The sequence below is a fragment of the Hemitrygon akajei genome, chromosome 10 (genome assembly GCF_048418815.1).
Source record: "Hemitrygon akajei chromosome 10, sHemAka1.3, whole genome shotgun sequence".
Taxonomy (NCBI): domain Eukaryota; kingdom Metazoa; phylum Chordata; class Chondrichthyes; order Myliobatiformes; family Dasyatidae; genus Hemitrygon; species Hemitrygon akajei.
In genome coordinates this window covers 112,098,745-112,124,745 of record NC_133133.1, presented here as the reverse complement: position 1 = coordinate 112,124,745, position 26,001 = coordinate 112,098,745, and the positions used below count along the sequence as shown (strand labels likewise).

Sequence of the window (26,001 nt, the reverse complement as noted above, 5' to 3'; positions counted from 1 at the left end):
TTCACAATCCCTCATTCATATGCCAACCCTTACCCTTCCTCAGTCTGACCACCATGTCCCCGCCCCCTCTCCCCGTGCTAGGCTTCCTGCTCCCCACCAACTGCGCTCACCAGTTCACCACTCAGTCGCCCCTTACGCATTCTTCACTTTCCTTCCCCAACTCCAAACTTCTACCAATCACCCTCACAACCTGACTGTCCTCAGCCAGCCCAAGCCCTTCCCTCCCATTCGACCAACCTCTTCCACAGCGGCCCCGTGGGGATCAGTAACAACGCGGCCTGTCTCAGATCACCCCAATCCCCAAGCTTTCATACAGAGGAGCCTGGCGATGAGTTCCAGCTGCTCACCCTGTGTGTAAACCAAGGCCACCTGGTGTGCCATCGGCGGGGGGGGGGGGTGGGGGCAGATGGGCTGGTCAGTGCAGTGAGGCAGCAGCCCCATGGGTTGAACTTGCCAACTTCCACTTGTAAAACCTACAAACGCACCCCCCCCCCCAAACTACCTAACCCACGTTCCATTATCCACCTGACCTCCAGACGGTGTACAGGAGTGAGATACCTCGGGTGGTGTTACAACACCACCACCTACTCAACGTCATCAAGACCAAGGAACTAATGGTGGACTTCAGGAAGGGGAAGTCAAGGGAACGCACTCCAGTCCTCATCGAGGGGGCCAGTCGTGGAAAAGGTGTGCAGCTTCACGTTCCTGACTGTCAACATCTCAGGAGATCTATCCTGGACCCAACACAAATCACAAAGGATGCAGAACCACAAAGGGAAAGAAAAAATACAATCGTAAAGAACGCATACCAGCAGCTATATTTCACTATGAGTTTGAGGAGATTGGTTATGTCATCAAAGACTGGCAAATTTCTCCAGACAGACAGAGGAGAACATTCTGACTGGTTGCAGGCTCCAATGCATTGGATTGCAAGAGGCTGCAGAGAGTTGTACGCTCAGCCAGCTCCAACCCTCCCCACAATAGAGGAGGTGGTACCACAAGAAGGCAGCATCCATTACTAAAGACACTCACCAGCACTGCACAGCTGCTGCAAAACAAGTTCTGTTCTCCGTGAATATACATCTGATTCTGATTCAAATGCCTTAGCTGTCAGCATTCAGCATAACACCAACCAACTTACGAGCAACATCATGGGGCAGGGAAACCTGAGGAGAGCCTGTGTCCCTGAGATTGTCGCTGTCTGCCACTTTGATTCCCTACCCCACTCCGATCAAATCCTGGAACTCAAATGTGCAGATTCGGGCCAAGTATAGATTAACCCTAGTGCAGGATACTCGGGGCAACCTCCAGTTGTTGCATCGATATGTTAATGCATAACAAGGTGCAGTTAATGGGCATGTGGCAGAGAACAGATTACCGGGAACTAACTGAGAGGAAGTAACGTGGCAATTAATGTAACACTTTACAGCAGCAGCTTCAGTCCCACTGCAGTCTGTAATGAGTTTGTACGTTCTCCCCAAGACCGCATGTTAGGGGTGCCAGAGCAGGTCTCCAACACATCCTCGGTGCAAACAATACATTACACTGCATGTTTCAATGTTTCATTGCACGTGATCTGACTTTGCACAGATGATGCACTTTTGCATCTTTGGATTTAAGATTGATTTTGATCATGTTTATAGAGCTGGCATAGGTTGTATGCTGGTGATAAAAAAAACTGGTGTTGTGGAGAGCAAGAAAAACGGAACATCAATCAAATGTTGGTTTGACATGACAGTGACAAATGGAATTTAATCCCAACATCTGTGAGGTGATACTTCGGGAAGGCAAACATGGAAATACAATACATATTCTTCTGTCCCAGGGAGGGGTACTACAAACAAGAGGGCACAGGTTTAAAATCAGAGACAGGAGTTTTAAAAGGGGCATCAGGGGCAGCTTCTTCATGCAAAGGGTGGCACATATTTGGGATGAGCTGCCAGAAACAGTAGTTGAGGGAGGCACATTAACAATGTTTAAAAGCCATCTAGATAGCCACATGGATAGGAGAGGTGTAAAGCCTTGGGCTAAACGTAGGCAGATGGGACTTGTTCATTGGACAACACAGCAGGCAAGGACGAGTTGGGCCAAGGGGCCTTTTCCATGCTGTTTGACTCTGACTCACTGGGTCAAATGGTCCCCTTATTACCTCAGAATATAAAATATAATAAAGAAATTCACTGGCAGTCATATTCACATTGAGCTGAGGAGAATCCAGGTAGATAAAGTGTACAAGTAAGTATAAAAAAACATTAATTAATAGCCTGGCAAACAGTTTACATTTTAATTGGCCACGAAAAGGGCAAAAAGGACAAACTGAATTTTTAACTGAGCAATGACAGGTATGATTTTATTAATCAAAAGTACTAAGAGTGGAAAGAAAAAGCATGCAGATGGAGCTAAGTCACAAATCAGTCTCACTGAAAGGACATGAAATACAAGTCACTGGAGGACTTGGGCAGCATCTGTGGAAACAAAGTGACTGTTAATGTCTCGGGTTGAGACCACATACCGTCCCTTATCACAGGTGCTAAGACCAGGGTTCGACTAAATGAATTAATGGTAGGACTCGAGACAAACTGAAGAATATTTCAGCTTGAGAATGGAGGCAGAACACTTCTCCTTCAAACAGTATTTGGGCCTGTACTTGAAGAGCAGGGCTACAGAACAAGTTAAAGATAGGTGGGATTACAACTGACTAGAAACGCAAAACTGGACCAGTCACATGGATTCTAAGGCCAGAGACCGGGCATCTTGTGATGAGAAAACTTCAATACCCCGGGCACCAGCATCTCAGAGGAGTAATCTTGGGCTCAACATATTGACACAATCATGAAGAAGCCAGTGACTACACTTCATTAGGAGCTTGAGGAGATTTGGGATGTCACCAAAGACTCTCGCAAATGCCTACTGGTGGAGAGCATTCTGACTGGCGGATCACTGCCAATGCACAGGGTCAGGTACAGATGCAGAGGGTTGTAGACTCAACCGGCTCCATAACGACACTAGCCTCCCCACCACTGAGGACATCTTCAACAGTCAGTGCCTCAAGAAGGTGACATCCAGGACCCGCCCTATCGAGGACTTGTCCTCTTGTCATTACTACCATCAGAAAGGAGGTACAGGATCCTGAAGACACACACTCAACTCTTCACCATCAGATTTCTGAATGGTCCATGAACCATTATTCACTATTTTGCACTATTCTCTTTCTGCATTACTTATATTTTTTGTAATAGCATTTAGTTTACACTTTACTGCTGCTACAAAACAACACATTGTTCTACATACTGCGTGTCACTGAAAATAAACGATCCTGATTGTGATTCTGAATCTGATGGAACCGTGGGGGGAATAGAGTATCAGAAAAATTAATTGGAGGATAGTATTGCTCTGTGGCTGGCAGAGACTCGATGGGCTGAATGACCTCTCTCGTTGTCTTTAAGTAGTATGGAAATTAAGACCATAAACTACTAGATACAGGAGGAGAATTAGGCAAGTTGGCCCATCAAATCTGCTCTGCCATTTCATCATGGCTGATCTATTTTCCCTCTCAGCCCCAATCTCCTGTCTTCTCCCCATATTCCTTCATGCCCTGACTAATCAAGAATCTATCAACCTCTTACATATCTAAAGACTTGGCCTCCATAATCGCCTGTGACAATGAATTCCACAGATTCACCATTCTCTGGCTAAAGAAATTTCTCCTTATCTCTGATCTAAAAGGATGCCCCTCTCTGCTAAAGCTAAGTGTCCTCTTATCTTAGACCGTCCCACTCTCCATTGAGGCCTTTCAAAATTCAATAGGATTCAACGAGGTCACCCCTCATTCTTCTGAAATCCAGCGAGTAGAGGCCCAGAAACATCAAATGCTCTTCATATGACAAGCCTTTCAATCCTGGAATCATTTTCATGAACCTCCTTTGAACTCTCTCCAATGTCAGCATATCCTTCCTTAGATAAGGGGCCAAAACTGCTCATGAAACTCTAAGTGAGGCTTTACCAATGCGTTATAAATCTTCAATATTACGTCCTTGCTTTCATATTCTAGTCCTCTTGAAATGATTACCAACATCGCATTTGCCTTCCTCACCACCAACACAACCTGAAAATTAACCTTTAGGGAAGGACTCCCAAGTCCCTTTCCACCTCAGATTTTAGAATTTTCTCTCTATTTAGAAAATAGTCCAGCCGTTTATTCCTTCTACCAAAAAGCATGACCATATGCTTCCTGACACTGTATTCCATCTGCCACTTCTCTGCCCATTCTCCTAATCTCTTTTAAATCCTTCTGTAGCCTCTCTACTTCCTCAAAACTACCTGCCCCCCCACCTATCTTCATATCATCCATACATTTTGCAACAAAACCTTCAATTCAAGTCACTGAGATATAACGTAAAAAGAACTGGTCCCAATATAGAGCCCTGTGGAACACTAGTCACTGGCAACCAACCAGAAAAGGCTCCCTTTATTCCCACTCTTTGCCCCCTGCCAATCAACCACGGCTTTATCCATGCCAGCATCTTTCCTGTAATACCATGGCTCATGTGTGGCACCTTGTCAAAAGCCTTCTGATAATCCAAGTACACAACATCCACTGATTCTCCTTTCTCTATCCTGCTTGTAAGGATTCCTCAAAGGAATACTTTCCTCAAAGTATTCTAACAGATTTTCCTTTGAGGAATCCATGCCGACTGCGCCCTATTTTATCATGTGCCTCCAAGTACCATGAAACCACATCCTTCATGATTAACATCTCAGAGCCATTATTTCATGCTTTAATTTACAGCAATTAAATTAAGGGTACTACAAGGCATTAATCGGTCGATTGACCTTTTAGAATGGTGAAGACCAATTTCGCAGGCTTTAGTCATTAAAGGAAGGAGATTATAATTGGAAACCTCATAGCTGGGCCCTCAAATCAACACTGTCAAATACCAGCAAGTAAATGAGTGTGAAATGTTAATTTCCAATGTCCTTTTAAAACTAGGTTTTCCTACATTTATTACTTATGTGAATAAACAGTAGAGAATACTCTGAAATCCAGGCTAGTACTGGCTAAGATTAAATAGCATCAGACACCCTCCCCTCCAACTCTGTCCTTTGTCAGAGATTTTATATTATTCTACCGTGATACAACTCAGTTTATAATGTGCCTAATATCGTTCTATGTGCATATTACAACAAATTGGCTGCATTGGCCCAGCAGGTTGAGCTTGGGGCTAGTGTTCCACAGCCACCCCTCTCTCCCCTCCCTATCCAGCACAAATCGGGACATGAGGGGGCAGAGAGGGACAGAGAGAGGTCTTGAGTGAAAGGGAGAGAGTCAGGGTGAGTAGAGGAGGTTGGGGGAGGGGAGGGGGCAAGGAGAGAGCATTAGTGAGAGTGGTACAGGGTTAGAAGAGGGGAACAAATAGGGTAAAAGGGAGAGGGTTAGAGTGAGTACTACCTCATTATAATCTCATTGTCTGTCTCCTCTGCACTTTCTCTAGAGCTGTAACACCTTATTCTGCATTCTGTTATGGTTTTACTTTATTCTGCCTCAATGTCTGAATAATAGGCAAGACTTTTCACTGCATCTTAGTACCTGTGACAATAAAACAACCAATTCCAATTCCTTCTGAATCTTTCTCACTGATGCACTTCTCTGTAATTATGTTTGTGCTATTTATCTTAATGATTCTGAGGTCCAAACTCCTTCCTGTCTATGGATACAGGCTAATTCCTGAATTCTAATGGCTAATTATCTCCCATTCATGGCCTCAGGTGTTGGATGCCTTTCAAATATAGAGCATTGTCACACAAGGTAAATCATAAAATCACATTGCTAATTTGCAATTGCTGCATACCCCTTTTGCTTAATACATGCACGGCATACCATCTTAAGATATTAATTACTATTATAACATGCCAAAAAAGAACTTTAGGCGAGGCTGACAGATGTGGTACTATCTTCTAACTTGTCTTTCAGCAGGTTAGACATCATAAATTCAGACATAAACAGGTTCTTTAACTAAATCTGTAATTACAGGGTGACCGACAGGAATACGAAACCAACAATAACTTGAATGAGATGAGAGATCAAAGGCAGTCTGCTAGCTCTGCGTATGGAGTCAACGCTCAGCAAAAATACCGACGGTGCTTAGGATTGTGAAAGCTATTCATGAAAACTTGGATGAGTGTAAAGATTGCAAACATCGAAGGTAAAATAGAGGTCAAGAAGTGTCTGTTCTTCTATGACACCTTATATTTCATCTGGTTACACTCCAACCTGATGACATGAACATTGATTTCTTGAACTTCCGATAATGCCACCCTCCTTCCTTCACAATTCCCATACCCCTCTCTCACCTTATCTCTTTACCTGCCCATCACCTCCCTCTGCTACTCCTCTGCCTTCCCCTTCTTCCATGGCCTTACTTCCTTTTGTCTAACCCACCCTCTCCAGTCCTTCAACTCATTCACTAATTGACTTCCCAGCTCTTTACTTCCCCTTCTCCTGGTTTCACCTATCGTGTACTACCTTGTATTTCTTCCTCTCTTTTTTTCCCAGTCCTGATGAAGAGTCTCGGCCCAAAACATCAACTGTTTACTCTTTTCCACAGATGCTTCCTGGCCTGCTGAGTTCCTCCAGCATTTTGCTTCAATTACTTCAATTAAATTCTTTGCCACACACTGTTGTGCAGGCCAGGTCATTGGGTATAGTTAAAACAAAGGTTGAACGGTTCTTGATTAATAAGGTTGTCAAAGGTTACAGGGATGGGATTGAGAGGGAAGATAGATCAGCCATAATCAAATGTCGAAGCAGACCTGACAGGCCAAGTGGCCCAATTCTACTCTTACAATGTATGTAATTTTAATCTTCTGTGTCTACACAGAGATAAGTGGGATTTAGAACTCTGTCACTTTGGTTAATTAACTTTTTTACTGGTGTATTTTTGGCAAAACAGAAACAAAAGAACAGGAGGGAAAAGGGTAAGTTTACAGAATTAGACCCTCTCATCTTACTGCCTGGAAGAACAAGCTCTGGGCTTACAATACCAGTTCTTTGCTCCTGAACTTCTTAATTGGTTTAGGGTGAATAATGGAACCATATATGATTTCAATTTTTAAAAATCATTGGGGAGAAAAGTTCTGAGGTGGTAGAGAATGGCCAAGAGTAAAGCAAATGCCTGAGGCAAAAATAACCACCTACAAAATCCACTAAAAGTATAAAAAGGACATGCCAGCCGAAGTTAAGTCAGTAGGGAGTTCAACTGCATTAAGAGACCATTTCTTCTGAGTTAAGCATATAAAAATAAGAGGAAATTTTTTATGCTGCCAGTCATGCTGTAAGTGTGGTATGAGAGAAAGTAGGTACAGGATTCTTGAATGAAGGAACATACGGTAGTTAGAAGATTAGGTGGATGGTCATTTAAAACTGCATCAGAATTTCTCGCAGATGGTAGTAAGTCTCTGAACTTCCTACCCAGAGGGGTGTAGAGGTTGGATGTAAAGAGTGTGAGCTGAACTGGTACTCTGCCCAACAACACACACCTGGACCATAGCCCTCCATGCGCCCCCCATCCCTGCGCTTATCCAAACTTTTTTATATGCTGCAATCAAACCCACATCCACCACTTCTGCTGGCAGCTCATTCTACATCCTCACAACCCTCCGAGCGAAGAAATTCCTCATCAAGTTTCCCTTTAAGTATTTCAGCTTTCACCCTAAATCTATGCCCTCTAGTTCTAGTCTCATCCAACCTCACTGGAATGAGCCTGCTTATATTTACCCTATCTATACCCTACATAATTGTGTATACCTCTCTCAAGTCTCCTCTCAATCTTCTATATCACAAGAAATAAAGTCCTAACCTATTTGATCTTTCCTTATAACTCAGGTCCTCCCAACCCAGAAATATCCTTGTAAAAATTTCTCTGTACTCTTTCAATCTTACTGATATATTTCCTGTAGGTAGGTGACCAGAACTACACACAGTACTCTGAATTTGGCCTCACTGTCTTATACAATTTCAACATAACACCCCAACTCCTGTAAGTTTTAATAGCCTTCCTCACTGTCCACTACTCCTCCAATCTTGGTGTAATATGGAATTTGCTGATCCAGTTTACCACCTTACCACCTTACCATCATGAATACAGATGAAATAAATAACCACAGACCCAGAACCAATCAATACACCAGCAGTCACAGACCTCAAATCAGAGAGGCAACCATCTACGACCACTCTCTGGCTTCTCTTGGGCACAAATCTTCTACTTTATCCTGAATGACAAGCAACTGAACCTTGCCAAAGTTCTGTCTCTCTATGTAGGCTTAACATTGACTTTTCTCACAACCATTTCATGAGCTGCCCTGGCACTCTGGTTCTCATCTCCTTACAACTCCAGTTCAGCCTCCCCCACCCCCGACTCAGAGCAGCATAAACAAACCTTCCCGGAAGGATATTGCTCCACCCCCAGTTCAGGTGCAAACCATCCTGTTTGTACAAGTTCAGCTTACCAGCAAGAGAGGCCACTAATGCAAAAACCAGAAGTCCTCCTTCCTGCACCCTCTCCTTAGCCTTGTGTTAATCTGTATCATCTTACTCAATAAAGCTTTTCTATGGTAAATAACTAAGTGATGATCTGATGGAGGTGTATAAGATGATGAGAGGCATTGATCATGTGGATAGTCAGAGGCTTTTTCCCAGGGCTGAAATGGCTAGCACGAGAGGGCGCAGTTTTAAGGTGCTTGGAAGTAGGTACAGAGGAGATGTCAGGGGTAAGTTTTTTACGCAGAGAGTGGTGAGTGCGTGGAATGGGCTGCTGGCGATGATGGTGGAGGCGGATACGATAGGGTCTTTTAAGAGACTCTTGGACAGATACATGGAGGTCAGAAAAATAGAGGGCTATGGGTAACCTTAGGTAATTTCTCAGGTAAGGACATGTTCAGCACAGCATTGTGGGCCAAAGGGCCTGTATTGTGCTGTAGGTTTTCTAAACATTTTGTATGTTTCTAAAACTTTTCAGGTGAAGATGAAAAGATATTGCAGCAATGGGTTAGTAGGTTAATTGGGAACATGGGTGTGATTGGGGGGCTTGGTCTCACTAAGCCAGAAGGCTCTGTTACCATGGTGTATTGGTGTAGAGGGGTAATGTTTAAAGGAGACATGTGGTGCATATTTTCTTTTTACACAGAGTAATAGGTGCCTGGAATGGGTTGCCAGGGTAATGGTGGAAGCAGGTATGACAGTGGTGTTTGAAGGGGCTGTCAGACACATGAACATGCATGGAATGGAAGGATATAAATAATCAAGGATTACGTTTATTTGCTATATACATTCAGTGATTGGGTACACTTATTCAATGCCCATTAATACAAGTATCTAATCATCCAATCATATGGCAGCAGAGAATAGTGTTAAAAAATAAAAACACCCAATGAGCAGCAGTTCTGTGTTAATGAGGGAGGTCAGAGGAGAATGGCCAGACTGGTTCAAGCTGTCAGGAAGGTGACAGCAACTCAATAACCACACATTACAACAGTGGTGTGTAGAAGAGCATCTCTAAACACACAACACGTAGAATTTTGAAGTGGATCAGCTACAGCAGTGGAAGGCCATGAATATACACTAAGTGGCCACTTTATTAGGTACAAGAGGTATATAATGAAGTGGCCACTGCATGCTTCTTTACATGTATTAGGAATTTGCTGTGGTGTGTTGGTCAGGGTGTGACATGCAACCATAAAAATAACATTCAACATTATAAAGAATTAACAATTATATAAAAAGAAAGTTAGAGGTTAAAGTACAGATATAGACTAAAATGTGCACAAATACATAAATACCAGCATGTATTTACAATATAAACAGCGTGATTAAAGTGGTTTAAAGTATTTACAGTGTTGTAGTGATGGGACTAATAGATAGAGTGCTAACCAGAATGGTTGATCAGATTAACTGTCTGATGGAAGAAACTTTTAAAATAGCATAAGAAGGAGAGCACCCTGTGGCTGCCCCCCTCAACAATAAGCACTCTATTTTGAGTACTGTTGGTTGGGGGGGGTGCGGTGGGGAAGCAACAGGAAGCCTCTGGCTCTGTGACTCAGAAGGGTAGGGAACTGAAGAGGATGGCAGCAGTAATAGGGGACTCTACAGTCAGGGGGACAGACAGGTGATTCTGTGGATGTGAAAAGGAAACACAGATGGTAGTTTGCCTCCCAAGTGCCAAGGTCCACGATGTTTCTGAACACGTCCACAATATCCTGAAAAGGGAGAGTGAGCAGCCAGAAGTCCTGGTACATATTGGTACCAACTAAATAGGTAGAAAAAAGGGAGGAGGTCCTGAAAAAAAAATACAGGGGGTGAGGAAGGAAGCTGAGAAGCAGGACCTCAAGGGTGGTAACCTTGTGATTGCTGTCTGTGCATAGCGACAGTGAGGATAGGAATAAAATGAAGTGGCAGATAAATACGAGGCTGAAAAATTGGAGCAGGGGTCAGGGATTCAGATTTCTGGATAATTGGGACCCCTTCTGCAGCAGGTCGGAGGGACCTGTAGGAACGGGACGGGTTGCACTTGAATCCGAGGAGGACGAATATTCTTGCGTGCAGGTTTACTAGAGCTGTTGGGAGTGGTTTGAATTAATATGGCAGCGGGGTGGGAACCAGTGTGATAGAGCTGAGGATGAGCCAGCAGGTTTACAAGTAGCTGACGGGTGTAACATGAATGTAAAGACGGACAAGCCAATGATTGGGTACAAATGCAGACAGAGTAAAGAGTTAAATTGTACCACAGAGGCAAACTTCAAAAGGACGAAGAATACAGGACTGAAGGTGCTGTACTGAAATGTGCATAGCACTCAGAATAAGGTGGAGGAACCCATGGTGCAATTAGAGATTGGTTGGTGTGATGTTGTGGGCATTGCAGAGTCATGGCTGAAAGAAGGCCATAGTTGGGAAACTTAACATCAGAGAATATACTTTGTGTTGAAAGGACAGGCAGGAAGGCCAAGGTGGTGGTGTGGCTCAGTTGGTAAGTGATGGAATTACATCTTTAGAAAGAGGTGGCATAGGGTCAGAGAATGTTAACTTTTTGTGGGTGGAGTTAAGAAACTGCAAATGGTAAAAAAAAAACATTATAGGAATCATGTATAGGCTTCCAAATAGTAGCCAAGATGTGGGGTTGAGATTGCAAAGGGAGCTGGAAAAGGCATGTAATAAGGGTAATCACACAATTGTAATGGGGTCTTCAGTAGGCAAAGGGATTGGGAAAATCAGGATGACGCCGGATCGCAAGAGAGGGAATTTGTTGAATGCCTATAAGATGTCTTTTTAGGGCAGCTTGTGCTTGAGCCTGCTCAGGGGAAGTCTACCTTAGATTGGGTGTTGTGTAATAACCTAGTTCTTATTAGAGAGCTTAATATAAAGGAACCCTTAGGAGGCTGTGATCATAATATGATGACATCACCCTGAAATTTGAGAGGGAGGAGAATAAGTCACATGTATCAGTAGCGCAATGGAACCATAGCTGAAAGGGAAAGTATGGATTACATAAAAGCCAAGGAAAGGGCATATAAGGTAGCAAAAGTGAGTGGGAAGTTGGATGATTGGGAAGCTTTTAAAATCCAACAAAAGACAACTAAAAAAGTTATGAGACAGGATAAGATGAAATATGAGGGCAAACTAGGCGATTATATAAAGCAGGTTACTAAAAGCTTTTTCATTTACAATGATGCTGGTGAGGAAGTAATGGGGGAACAAAGAAAGGCAGATGAGCTTAATAAGTACCTTGCATCAGTCTTTACTGTGGAAGACACTAGCAGTGTGCCAGAGGTCCGTGAGTGTCAGGGAGCAGGAGTGAGTGCCATTGCTGTTACAAAGGAAAAAGTGCTAGACAAACTCAAAGGTCTTAAGGTGGATAAGTCACCTGGACCAGATGGACTACTTCCGACACTCCTGAGAGAGGTTGAAGAGATAATGGATGCATTGGTCATGATCTTTCAAGGATCACTTGATTCTTGCATGGTCCCAGAGGACTGGAAAATTGCAAATGTCATTCAACATTTTAAGAAGGGAGGAAAGCAAAAGAAAGGAAATTATAGGCTAGTTACTAATCCCAGTGTTTGGGAAAGTGTTGGAGTCCATTATTAAGGATGAGGTTTCTGAGTACTTGGAAGATTAATGATAAAATAAGTCAAAGTCAGCATAGTTTTTGGCAAGGGAAATCTTGCCTGACAAATCTGTCAGAGTTCTTTGAGGAAGTACAAGCAGGGTGGACAAAGGAGAGGCAGTGGATGTCATTTACTTGGATTTTCAGAAGGCTTTTGATAAGGTGCTTAACAAGATAAATCCTGTGGCGTTACAGGAAGAATACTGGCATGGATAGAGGAATGGCTGACAGGCAGGAGGCTGCGAGTGGAAATAAAAGGGACTTTTCCGGTTGGCTGCCAGTGTATAGTGGTGTTCCTCAGGGGTCAGTATTGGGACCGTTACTTTTTACATTGTTTGTCACTGATTTGGAAAATGGAATTGATGGCTTTGTGGCAAAGTTTGAGGATGAGACGAAGATAGGTAGAGGGGTAGGTAGTGCTGAGGAAGCAATGCAATTGCAGAAGGACTTAGACAAATTGGAAGAATGGGCAAAAAAGTGGCAGATGGAATACAGTGTTGGGAAATGTTTGATAATGCATTTGGTAAAAGAATAATAGTGCAGACTACAATCTAAATGTTGAAAGGACTAGATAAGGCGGAAGTGGAGAGGATGTTTCCTATGGTGGGGGTATCCGGAACTAGAGGGCACAGCCTCAAAATTGAGAGGTGACTTTTTAGAACCAAGATAAGGAGGAATTATTTTAGCCAGTGAGTAATGAATCTGTGGAATGCTCTGCCACAGACTGCGGTGGAGGCCAAGTCCGTGGGTATATTTAAAATGGAAGTTGATACGTTTCCTGGTCGGTCAGGGCATCAAAGGATATGACGAAAAGGCAGGTGTATGGGTTTGAGTGAGATCCGGGATGCGCCATGATGGAATGGCGGAGCAGACTTGATGGGCTGAATGGCCTAATTCTGCTCCTATGTCTTATGGCCTTATGTTTTTGTTTTAGGAGACTAATAACATTTTCCAGAAGGGAGCTTTTGGAAAATGGCAGTTTGCTGAGTGGCTAGTGTCTGCATTGGTTTCTCTTGCCCGTTTCGTTGTCCTGGCCACATACAAGTCCTGCAGGGATGGTAGACTGCAGCCAATGACCTTTTCTGCTGACCTGACAGCTTGCTGTAGTTTTTATAATCCTGGTGTTCCTAAACCAGAAAACATGAATGAACTCAGAGATCCATTCACTGGGGATGTCCAGGACTGCAGCACTCAAATCAGGTGACTAGGGCCTTTACAAGTAATCAAAATTCAACTTCCATAAAGTTTTCAGACTTGCCAAGGGACAGTCCAACACCAACTCCACCTGGGGGTACAGTTTCAGTCATTTAAGATGGAGAATAGGAGGAATTTCTTGACTCCCAGGGGGTTGTGGATCTTTGGGAATCTCTACCCATGAAGAGTTACTAAACAAACATATAGCTGAAGAACTCATCTGTACAGCATCTATGGAGGAAAGGAAATGGTCGATGTTTCGAGTTGAACCCCTGCCTCAGGACTGAGAGAGGAGAGGGGAGGTCACCTGTATAAAGGGGAGATGGGGTAGTGGTGAGACAGGAGTCTTGGGTGAGTGATGGACTGAGACAGACGTATGATGACAGGTAGGCAGTGCCAGAAGGGAGGGGAGGGAGGGAAGAGTTGGAAGATGGTGGCAGGTGGATGATAGACGGAGACAATGAAGAACGAAGGTTGGAGGAAGAGAGGGTGAAGGTCGCAGACTATTACTGGAGGCAGATAAGCAAGTGCATAAACCTCCCTCCAACAGTGGTGTCCAACCTTCACCCTCCCCTCAGCCTGCCTCACTCTACCTGCCTCTCATGTTTCTTTGTCTGCCACTATCTATCATCTGCCATTTCAGATTCATATTTATTTATCACATGTATATTGGACACTCAGTGAAATGCATCATTTGCGTAAACGACCGAAGGGTGTAGTACAGGCAACCCTGAAGTGTCGCCACACATTCCAGCCGCAGCCTAGCAAGCCCACCAAGTTCAACAGGACAACACAAGCAGCATCAACAAGAGCAAAACAAATCCCTTTCCCACCCTCCCACCCACTCAGAGACAGGCCTCCAACCCAAGATAGGCCACCTCCAGGCCTCCAGTCCTTGTCCCCCGATTCTCAGATTTGTACATATCAGGCTTCACCCACCCCCATCCTTTACCATCTGTCATCTTAAACCCTCCTCGGGCCATTGCTCACCCCAGACTCCCATCTCACCACCTCCCCCACTCCTCTCCCCTTTATAATGGCCATCATTCCTGTCTACTCCCAGCCCTGATGCAGGGCTTCGACCCGAAACTCAACTTATGATCGTGGTGAACAGATATTTTGTCTGTAAAGGAATCTGGAGTGATTAGGAGCAGACAGAAATGTAGAGTTGACTAAATAAGCCATGACTTTATTGAACAGTGCATCAAGCTGATGGGTTTGAAAATTCAAAGCCTCTTTATACACAACATCCTAAGATTTCTCAACTGAATTCCATGAGAATAACTAACACGCCATTGCCCTCAATGCACAGGATCAGAGCCATCACATAAAAATGTAATAGGAGTTGTCAGAGCCAAATTCTCTCAGCAGCGTTCTGACTTTTCTCCAGAAAGCTGCTATGTTTAAGTCCTTTGTTATCAGTTAATTCACAAACACTGATTCGAGGAAAAACCAATGAGGTTCAACTGTAAAAGAAATGTTTGCAGAGCACAATATTCACAGTGCTTTCAAGGCAAATTCAGAAATCTGGAATAACTGAAAGATGATTGGAAAGAACTAATACTTCATAGCAGAGTGACCAACTCTGAGGAAGAAACTTGAACTCTTTTTCTTTTGCCACAGATGCAGCCTGGGCTGCTGAGTATTTCTACAACTTGTTAGAGAGGGAGCAGGCTTAAATATCTAATTTGGTCAGCCATCAGACAGGACAGACTCCATAAACACAAGGGATACTGGAAATCTTGAGTGATACTGGAGAAACTCCGCAAGTCAGGCAGCACCTATGAAGGGGAATAAACAGCTGACATTTCAGGCCAAGACCCTTCATCAGGACTGGAAAGGAAGGAGGAAGAAGCCAGAATAAGAAGGTGGGAGGAGGGGAAGAAGCATCAGCTGACTGGTGATGGGTGAGAAGGGAATTGTGGGAGTGAGGGAGGGGAGATGAAGTAAGAAGCTGGGAGGTGACAGGCAGATGAGATAAAGAAGGAATCTGATAGGAGAAATCACCAGACCATGGACGAAGGGATAGAAGGGGAACCGGGGAAGGTGATAAGTAGGTGAGGAAAGAGAAGGGGTGAGAAAGGAATGGGGAATGGAAAAAAACTGGGAAAGGGAGAGCTGAGCAGGAGGGAAGGATTATATTAGGAAGGAGGTGGGAATAATTACCAGAAGTTGGAGAAATCAATGTTCACGTCATCAGTTTGGAGGCTACCCAGATGGAACATGCTCCTCCAACCTGAGCTACAAATCTCATCGTGGCAGTAGAGGAGACATATTGGAATGGGAATGGGAGTTGAATTGAAATGGGTGGCTACAGGGATATCCCACGTTTTGCAGTAGGCAGAGCGCAGGTGCTCAATGAAGCAGTCCTGCAGCAGGAGGACACTCTTACTTGTACTGCTGATGGTCCTTTGTGCTGCGAGTCTTCGCCATGAATCGCTCAGCCAGCTTCTCTAGATTTCGGGAATACTCCATTTCAATCTCCGACTTCTTGCGGAAGAAATCCTGGAGATCCTGGAGGAGCTGAACCCTCATCTCCGTCTGCTGCTCCAAGCATTTCAGCTGTTCAACTAACTGAGCCCGGATTTCTGGAGGATGACAAATAGGCAACCAGTTACCAACCACCTTCAATCACTGAACAGTTCATAACACTTGGTAAATACAAAAGATTCTACTGCTGTTTATTCCTTATTCCATCATGAAGGACCCCCATCACCCAGGACAGGCCCTCTTCTCATTGCTACCATCAGGTAGGAGGTACAGAAATACTCAGCGATTCAGGAACAGCTTCTTCCCCTCTGCTACTTACTGAATGGACATTGAACCCATGAACACTACCTCATTCCTTTTTTTTCTCTTTCTGTAGTACTTATTTATTTCTTCATGTAATTTACAGTTTTTATTATCATGTATTACAATGTACTGCTGCTGTATAACAACAAATTTCATGACATACAGCAGTGACAGTAAACCTGATTCTGATTCTTCAGACCTTTACCTTTTCCACCCTGCTTCTCAGTCCCCCACCCACCGGGCTTCACCTTTCGGCTTCTAGCTCATCCTCCTTCCCACACCCACACCCCCACCTGTTTATTCTGGCTTCTTCACCGTTCCTTTTCAGACTTGATGAAGGGCCTGAAACATCAACTATTTATTCATTTCCATCGACGTTGCCTGACCTGCTGAGTTCTTCCAGCATTCCGTGTGTGTCGCTCATTAGACTTGCTTTGAAAGAAGATTATGTTCGATGCCTCACCGTTACAGTGCTTTCGCATTTCAGTTTTAAAACTGCAAAGGATGCAGGAATACAAGCTTTTGCACATTTTGCATTCAGTGGGTAGTAAGCACAGAGACAAATGAATAATTATTTACTCCGAGCACATTTCAAGCCACTGATTCAAGTAATTCCTTTTGGACAAGTAATAATGGCTCAAAGTTATTGAGAACACTTTTATTAATCAAATAGCAATTTTTACAAAATTACTGCACGATTAACTAAAGGTCCTTTCAATGCTCAGCAGTAAAAAGTACACTCAATTACGGTAATATTTTGTGCCCTTCCCATTTACAAGTTAGTAAACAATATACATGATAGCATATTATTAAACATTAATTGGTTTGGCACACTGTCAGGAACTGATACCTTTAATCTTTGCTGGATAGTTCTTTACCCGTCTCATTATCCCAATGGCCAGGTGTCAAAGTTGTCTTGCAAATGTAATGTATCCTGATCGTAGTGAATCCTCTTAAGCTTCGTTTAGGGCAAGTAGGAGAGAGACTATGTTAACGTCAATGGGAAATTTACACAATGAGGGGTTTTGGTTGGAGCCCTCACATGACGAGTCACTGCACAAGGGAAAAAGGGTGTTTGAATTCTTCATCTGCCAATGCAGTTGGTCCAACTAACGTCCCTCAAGTGGCCTTGACGTAAACACAGTCCACTTTCCTAAAATTCAGCCAGAGTTCAAACTCAGAACTACCGGGCAAAACTAGCAGGTGACGAGAGGAACTGATCTTGTCTCCATAGCCAGCAATGGTCTTAAAAACAGTGGAAACCTGCTGATTCGGCAGCTCTGCCTAAATTGTAATAGAGACACTGGAAGCCTAATATACAGCAGGAGGACAATGACACCGATAATTCATACTGGGCCGGCATTTCAAACATAATTTAATCGAAGGAGGAGGCAGAGCGGTTTTGCAAACAATTCAACTTCTGTTCCAACTAAGATATGATTCAACGTTTTATTCCCTTTATAATACAATGCAGCTTTAACACAGAATATTTAGTGGGCAAAGTTACATAAGAAGGAGTCTTTTATTGTCAACGCACTGTAATGATTCCTTCCTACAATTCATCAGGAATACTTGTTCCACAACATTTCAGTGGACCCTGCACCATCCATCATCAGGGACCCCCACCACCCAGGACATGCACTCTTCTCAATGCTGCCATCTGGAAGAAGGTACAGGAGCTTCAGGACTCGATCTCATGCTCTCAATATTTATTGTTTATTTATTTTTTATTATTATTCTTTCTTACTTTTTGTATTTGCAGAGTTCGTTGTCTTTTATGCACTGGTTGTATGCCCAGTTAGTGCTGTCTTTCATTGATTCTGTTATGGTTATTAAACTTATTGAGTATGGCCGCAAGAAAATGAATCTCAGGGTTGTGTATCACAAACAAGAGAAAATCTACAGATGCTGGAAACCTGAGTAACACACACAAAACACTGGAGGGACCCAGCAGGCCAGGCAGCATCTACAGAAAAGAGTACAGTCGACGTTTTGGGCCAAGACCGTTTATCAGGACTGGAAAACAAGATGAGGAGCCAAGAGTAAGAAAGTTGGGGGAGGGGAGGAAGAACCACAAGGTGATAGGTGAAACCGGGGAGGTGGAGAGAGGTGAAATGATTTCTTGACCTTCCGATAATGCCCCCTTCACCATTCCCCCATTCCCATTTCCTTCTCTCACCTCATCTCCTTACTTTCCTCTCACCTTCCCCTGGTGTCCTTCCCCTTTTCTTTCTTCCATGACCTTCTATTCTCTCCTGTTAGATTCACCCCTCTCCAGCCCTGGTTCTCTTTTGCCAATCAACTTCCCAGCTCTTTACCTCAGCCCTCCCTCCACTCCTGGTTTCACCTGTCACCTTGAATTTCTCCCCCCACGTTCTAACTCCAACTCCTGACCTTTATTTATCCAGTCCTGACAAAGGGTCTCGGCCCAAAACACTGACTGTCCTCCTTTCCATGGATGATGCCCTTCCTCCAGCATTTTGTGTGTGTTGCTCAAGGTTGTATATGGTGAGAAATATGTACTTTGATAATAAATTTACTTCGAACTTCGAAATATCATCTAAGGAGCAACAGCATGCAACATCCCATGAATGATTGATGACCTCCCTCAATTTTGTTTACCCATGAATAGAACTTTAGCAGTAGCTTAGTAAGCAGTTCGATTTAAATCACAAGGACATAGCTTAAGCGCCCATCTCCAAAGTCCTCTACTTGAGTGGCAAGGGAAGGGTACACATTCAGATGGGATAAGAAACCATGGTTGCCTCTCCCAGGTAAATGCCACAAATTCCCTGGCATTATGTTGAAAAATAAGGAAGTAAGACAATATTTACACATAATCAACATCACAAGATCAATTAAAGACTATCTGGTCCTTATCACAGCACTGTATGTGGGAGGTTGCTGTGTTTCAAAAAGTTCAGTTGACTGTGCAACTTATAGTTTTTTGAAGTTATAAAGAAGGTTGATGAAGGGAAAAGATGAAAATATAAAGATCTGGCATCTGCAGAATCTCTTGTGTTAAAGATCAGATTTATTTGTCACATGAGTCCATACCTCATATAACTTCTCCTAGGCCCATAACACATTCTCCACAGTCAGGAAAGCTCACCAACACCTCTACTTTCTGGGGAGGCTGAGGAGGGCTGGTCTACGCACATCGATACTCATGACCTTCATCAGATGCACAGTGGAGAGCATCCTAACCTGCTGAGTCACTGTCATATGGAAATTGCACAGCGGTAGACAGGAAGGCTCTATGGTGGGGAGTTAAAACTGCACAGCAGATCACCGGCACCAACCGACCCGCCATCAAGGACAAATAAAGAAGAAAGGTGCTGGAGAAAGGCCAGCAACATCATGAAGAATCTTGCTCCACAGCCTTTGAACTGTTTGTCCCACTCTCATCGGGGAAGAAGCTAAGCAGCATCCGCGCCAGGACCACCAGACTCCCCCAAACCATCAGGTTCATCGACACCACCATCCATTAACCCACCCTACCACCCCTACATACAGATCCCCTAGCTTCACCTTATGTGCAGTCATAACACTTACTTGTCCAGTGTGTTTTATAGGATTGCTTTTCTATTGATAATTATTGTGTTTTTTGTTTTTTTTATTGTGTCTTTTATAATTATAGTGTTTTTTTTATGCTGCATAGAATCTGGAGTAACAATCATTTCATCCTCCTTTACACTGGTGTACTGAAAATTGACTGTAAGCACTCTTGAATCTTGAAACAGTGAAATGTGTTGTTTGCATCATCAACCAACACAGTCTCAGGATGTGCTGGGGAAGCCCATGACAGACATTGTCAACATAGACCTTAGCAAAGTTCCATAGGGGAGTCAGTCCAAGAGGTTAAGTCATTGAGGATGAAGTAATAAATTGTCGGGAGAAGCCAGAGAGTGGTAGTAAGTGGTTATATCTCTGACTGGAGGCCTTGACAGGAACATTGGTGAGGCCTGATTTGGAGTATTGTGTGCAGTTCTGGTCACCTACCTACAAGAAAGATGTAAATAAGGATACAAAACTACAGAGAAAATTTACAAGGATGTTGCTGGGTCTGGAAGACCTGAGTTATAAGGAAAGACTGAATGGGTTAGGACTTTATTCCTTGGAACAGCGAAGATTAAGAGGAGATTTGGTAGAGGTATATAAAATTATGAGGGGTATAGATAGGGTAAATACAAACAGCCTTTTTCACTAAGGTTAGGTGGGACTACAACTAGAGGTCATGGGTTGGGGTGAAAGGTGAAAAGTTTAAGGGGAATATGAGGGGAAACTTCTTCACTCAGAGGGCTGTGAGAGTGTGGAATGAGCTGCCTCTCAAGTGGTGCATGTGAGCTCATTTTCAATGTTTAAGAGAAGTTTGAATAGGTACATGGATGGAGGGGGTGGTATGGAGGACTATGGTCCCGGTGCAGGTCAGTGGGAGTAGGTAATTTAAATGGTTCGGCATGGACTAGATGGGCCAAAGGGACTGTTTTCGTGCGGTACTTTTCTATGACTCTGGAGGTCATAAGTTTAAGGCGAAAGGTGAAATATTTAAGGGGGAAACTTCACTCAGAGAGTGGTGCGACTGTAGAACGAGTGATGAATGTGGGTTTGATAGCAACATTTAAGGAAGTTTGGATAAGTACATGGACAAGATGGGGAGGGATGTGCCCGTGATGTATTGAGTTGAGTCCACAGCTTGTTACTTTCCTGTGCATTTGAATTGCTGAGCCGGACCACGACAGCCAGTCCAGACACTCTCTACAGTAGATCTGCAGAAGTTTGTTGGAGCATTGGTGACATTAGAGTTAGAGTTAACTATCATACAGCTGATAGCTATGTTTCTTTCATTGCAGTAGTAATTACTTTTCAAAAGTACCTCATTGGTTGTAAAGCTCTCTACTTGAATGCCACATTAAAATGCCCTTTGTAGATGCAGATTGTTTTTTATTAACATTTTTCAATCTCTGTCTATCAACAGATAAATTAGAAGTATCTTGAGATCAGGACTGGCATTCAACGAGTGGAATTAAAGCTCACAAATTTACTACATTTACATGAGGAATTCCCAGGCACAAAGGGCCGGGTGGAAGTTTAAAACAGGCCACATTCAGAGCCATTGTATTCACGTCGGCAGAGCCGCTTAGATAAACGTCTGGACATTCTGCTGACACTGGGAATACTTAACACAAAAAGGCTGCAGAGTTGAATGTGCTTGCATTTCGTGGAGCTCTCGTTGAAGTACAGCAGAGGGCAAAAACTGTGAGGATTGGCTAATCAAATGTCACATCAATGTTCAGCCAATCAGCTAAATTTTATTTAATTTAGTGATACAGCATGGAATCGGCCCTTTGCCCCAGCAACTCCCAACAAATCCAATTAACCCTGATCTAATCACAGGACAATTTTCAATGTCCAATGAACCTACTCGATATGCCTTTGAACTATGGGAGGAAAGTGAAGAATCCAGGGCAAACCTAGGCATTCCAGAAGGATAACATACAGATTCCTTACAGAACAGTACTGGAATTGAACTCCTGTAATAGTGCCACACTAATTGCTATGCTACCATGGAGCTAAATGGGAACGTACCAATGCTGCTAACCACATGATTTGGAACAATGGGTGAAGGGTGACAACAGCAGTCAACATTTCATGACCATCATACCAAACCATCGTCCCATTGCTTCATGATCATCACACCAAACCACATCCCACTACTTCATGACCATCACACCAAACCATCGTCCCATTGCTTCTTGATCATCACACCAAGCCACCTTCTAATTGCTTCATGACCATCACACCAAACAACTTTCCCATTGCTTCATGACAATCACACCAACCATCTTCCCATTGCTCCATGACCATCACACCAAACCACCTTCCCATCGAACAGGAACAGGGGAGAGAACAGTTTCCTTCTGACAATTAAATATTCAGGTCTGCAAAAGCAATATTTACATTCAGAACTGCAAAATGATTAATTCTTTAAAATAAAAGACACAAAAGTCACAAATAGAGTAAATCTGCAGATGCAGGAAATCTTGAGCAATGCCCACAAAATGCTGTAGGAACAGCAGGTCAGGTAGTATCTATGGAAGGAATTAAACAGTCAACGTTTTCGGTTGTGCCTTCAATTCTTGACCCTCCTACTAATAGAACCATCCTCTCCATGTCCATCTATCTGGGACATTCAGCATTCAGTACGTTTCAATGAAATCCTCCTTCATTCTTCTGAACTCCTTCAAGTAAAAAGCCAAAGACATCAAACGCTTCTCAAAGGTTACGCCTTTCGTTCTTGTTAATCTCCTCTGGAACCTCTCCAGAGTTCACAAAGCTCAAAACTGCTTCCAATATTCCAAATATGGAATCTGACCAATATATGGATATAATGAACTCGATAATGATCCATGAGACCCAGGGCCACCTCTGGCTGAAAGACGAAGCACCAGAGTGACATGTTTACATAACCATCTGCCATTTTAAACACAGCAGTGGAAACTTACACAGAAAGCATGCACAAATTTGTAAGGACACATTGAAATACTTTGCAGGCAAGAATTACACGGAGATATAAGGTAGCCAAATTATACAGAGCAATTAGGCAGGTTATAACAAAACAGGAACAGATGAAAATAGGAATAGAAGATACACCTGCGTCTTCTTTGCTGAGCCATGCCCTTTGGAATTTCTTTTGGAACAAGCAATAAAGTTCATAACTTTATTCAGCAGTCAACAATAATGAACTAAAAAACCTGGGGCTGAGACATGGAATAAAAGCTAAATAACACATGACCATATGTATCACTGACACCCTACAAAAACTGTGCGTTTGAAATCATTATTTCACTGAAAGATTAGCTCATGGACTGACAGGAGTTATTCCACTACTATTAACTTATTTATTTATTGAGATGCAGCCCAACGAGCCACACCACCCATCAACACCCAACTGAACCCTACCATAACCACGCAACAATATATGACTAATTAACCTACTTTCTGGTACGTCTTTGGGCCGTGGGAGAAAACCGGAGCACCGAGGGAAAACCCACACGGTCACGGGAAGGACGTACAGACTCCTGACAGATGATGTCAGAATCGAACTCTGAACTCCAGCGCCCTGAGCTGTAACAGCGTTAGGCTTACCGCTACACGACCATTGCATCCTTTTAATCTATTAACTGTAATAGAACTGCCTGGGTGCTTTATTGCTCCTGACAGCCCTGGATTAATATCACAAATCGGACTGATTCAGCAGGATTAGTAACAATTGTCACCCTGCTGGTGTGATCCTCCCTGACGTGCAATATGAGACTATAAAAACCCCAGAAAGTTAACTTAGTGACAAAAGTACACAGACCAGTGCAGATCCTTTGGCCCACAATGTCATGCCAACCTTTTAACCTACTCCACGATCAATCAAACCGTTCCCTCCTGCATAATCCTCCATGTTTCTTTCATCCCTGTGCCTATCTAAGAGTTTCTTAAATGTCCCTAATGTATCTGCCTCCAGCACTACTAACCCTGGCTGCATGTTACACGCACCCACCACACTCTCTGTGTAAAATAAACTTACCTCTGTCATCCTGTTAAAAATGTCAACTGAACAATAATTATCGGGCAGGGCACCAGGGTTCACTCCCATGCTCTTCAGAATAGTACTGTGGCATTTTTTTTTCCATCTTAGACAGCAGATGGGGCTTTGATTTAATCATTCACTTCCAAAAACACAGCACTCCCTCTAAACTGCAAGGAGCCTTAGAACAGGTTACTCTGCCCGAGACTCTAGACTGGGGCTTCAGTCTGGAGTGTCCTGACTTCGAGGCAAGATGGTTCAAACTGAGGCATGGCTGATACTCAGTCAAATATATACATCACAGATTCTTACTATTTGTTGGTATCTCCATATCTGCCTTTACACTCCTGGCTGTGCATTTCATACACCTGCCCTTGGTGTAAAAATGCCTGCCTCTGACTATACTTTCCTCAAAGTTATGCTTCCTGGAAAAAAGTCTCTGGCTGTCTACTTGATCATCTTGTACACCTCTATCAAGTCACCTCACATCCTCCTTTGCTCGAAAGAGAAAAGTCCAAGATCACACAATCTATCCTCATAAGACGTGCTCTCTAATCCAGGCAGCATCCTGGTAAACAGCATGAACTATGAGAGCTTTAGTTGCTCCAGCTGCCACATCCCCTCAAAACTAATCAATAAACTCCAAGGCCATGGCCACAATACCTTTATGTGCAATTGGTTCCTGGATTTCCTCACTTGTAGACACCAGTCAGTTTGGATTGACAACATCTCCTCCACGATCTCCATCAGCACTGGTGCACCACCAGGCTGTGTGCTCAGCCCCTGCTCTACTCACTTTACACTTTTAATTGTGTGGCTAAGCGCAGCTCTAACACCATATTCAAGTTTGCTGCTGTGGGCCGAATCAAAGGTGGTGATGACTCAGCATACAAGAGGGAGACTGAAAATTTGGCTGAGTCATATCATAACAACCTCTCACTCAATGTCATCAGGAATTGAATTGAATTGAACTGAATTGACTTTATTATTTATATCCTTCATATACATAAAAATCTTTATAGTCGCCATCTGAATGGGCAATGTGCAATTTATAGTAATTTATAATAAGTAGTATGTACAACAGGACAGTAAATATAACACAGTTGTGTCAGCATGAGTTAAGCAGTCTGATGGCCTGGTGGAAGAAGCTGTCCTGGAACCTGTTGGTCCTGACTTTTATGCTGCAGTATCATTTCCCTGATGGTAGCAGCTAGAACAGCTAGTAGTTGGGGTGACTCGGGTCCCCAATGATCTTTCAGGCCCTTTTCACACATCTGTCTTTGTAAATGTCCTGAATAGTGGGAAATTCACATCTATAGATGCGCTGGGCTGTCCGCACCACTCTCTGCAGATTCTGCGATTGAGGGAAGTACAGTTACCAAGGAAAGGATTGTAGACTTGAGGACCGGGAAACCAGAGGTCCATGACCCAGTCCTCATCTGAGGGTCAGAGGTGGAGAGGGCTAGCAACTTTAAATTCATGGGTGTTGCTATTTCAAAGGACCTCTCCTGGGCCCAGCACGTAAGTACAATTGCAAAGAAGACATGGCAGTGCCTCTACTTCCTTCGGTGTCTGTGGAGATTCGGTGTGACGCCTAAAACTTTGACAAAACTTCTCTCGATGTGTAGTGGAGAGTGTATTGACCAGCTGCATCATGGCCTGGTATGGAATCACCAATGCCTTTAAATGGAAAATTCTACAAAAGGCAGAGGATTAGGCCCAGTAATGTCAGGTAAAGTCCTCCCCACCATTGAGCATATCTATATGAAATGCTGTCAAAGGAAAGCAGCATCCATCATCAGAGATCCCCACCACCCAGGCCATGCTCTTTTCTCGCTGCTACCATGAGGTAGAAGGTACAACAGCCTCAGAACTTGCACCACCAGTTTTGAGAATAGTTACTACCCCACACCGTTAGACCCTTGAACAAAGGGGATAACTACACTCACTTGACCCATCATTGAGATATTTCCACAACCAATGATCTCACTTTAAAGACTCTTTATCTTGCTACCTTATGATCTCATGTTCTCGCATTTATTGCTATTTACAGTATTTATATTTACATTTGCACAGGTTGTTGTCTTCTCCTCTCTGGTTGATCTTTCATTGATCCTGTTATAGTTATTATTCCATAGATTTGCTGAGTATGCCTGAAGGAAAATGAATCTCAGGGTTGTATATGGTGACATTTATGTACTTTGATAATAAAATTTACTTTGAACTTTGAACATAAAAGGTATAGAGACACAGCTGGCAAAAGCTTCTATTAATTGGAAA

At 43.3% G+C, this 26,001-nt stretch overlaps 1 protein-coding gene across 13 annotated transcripts in view; it reads right to left on the bottom strand.

Annotated features, from left to right (window-relative positions):
- srgap1a (SLIT-ROBO Rho GTPase activating protein 1a) overlaps positions 1-26,001 on the bottom strand; it is a 324,530-nt gene that overhangs the window by 151,580 nt on the left and 146,949 nt on the right. For 11 of the 13 annotated variants that reach the window (XM_073058740.1, XM_073058741.1, XM_073058748.1 and 8 more), the window contains exon 2: positions 15,742-15,937. In XM_073058740.1, the coding sequence (XP_072914841.1) occupies positions 15,742-15,937 (196 nt within the window). Of the gene's footprint in view, positions 1-15,741; positions 15,938-16,992; positions 17,248-26,001 lie in introns of those variants that run through there. The other 2 variants (XM_073058743.1, XM_073058742.1) reach the window with 2 other exon arrangements.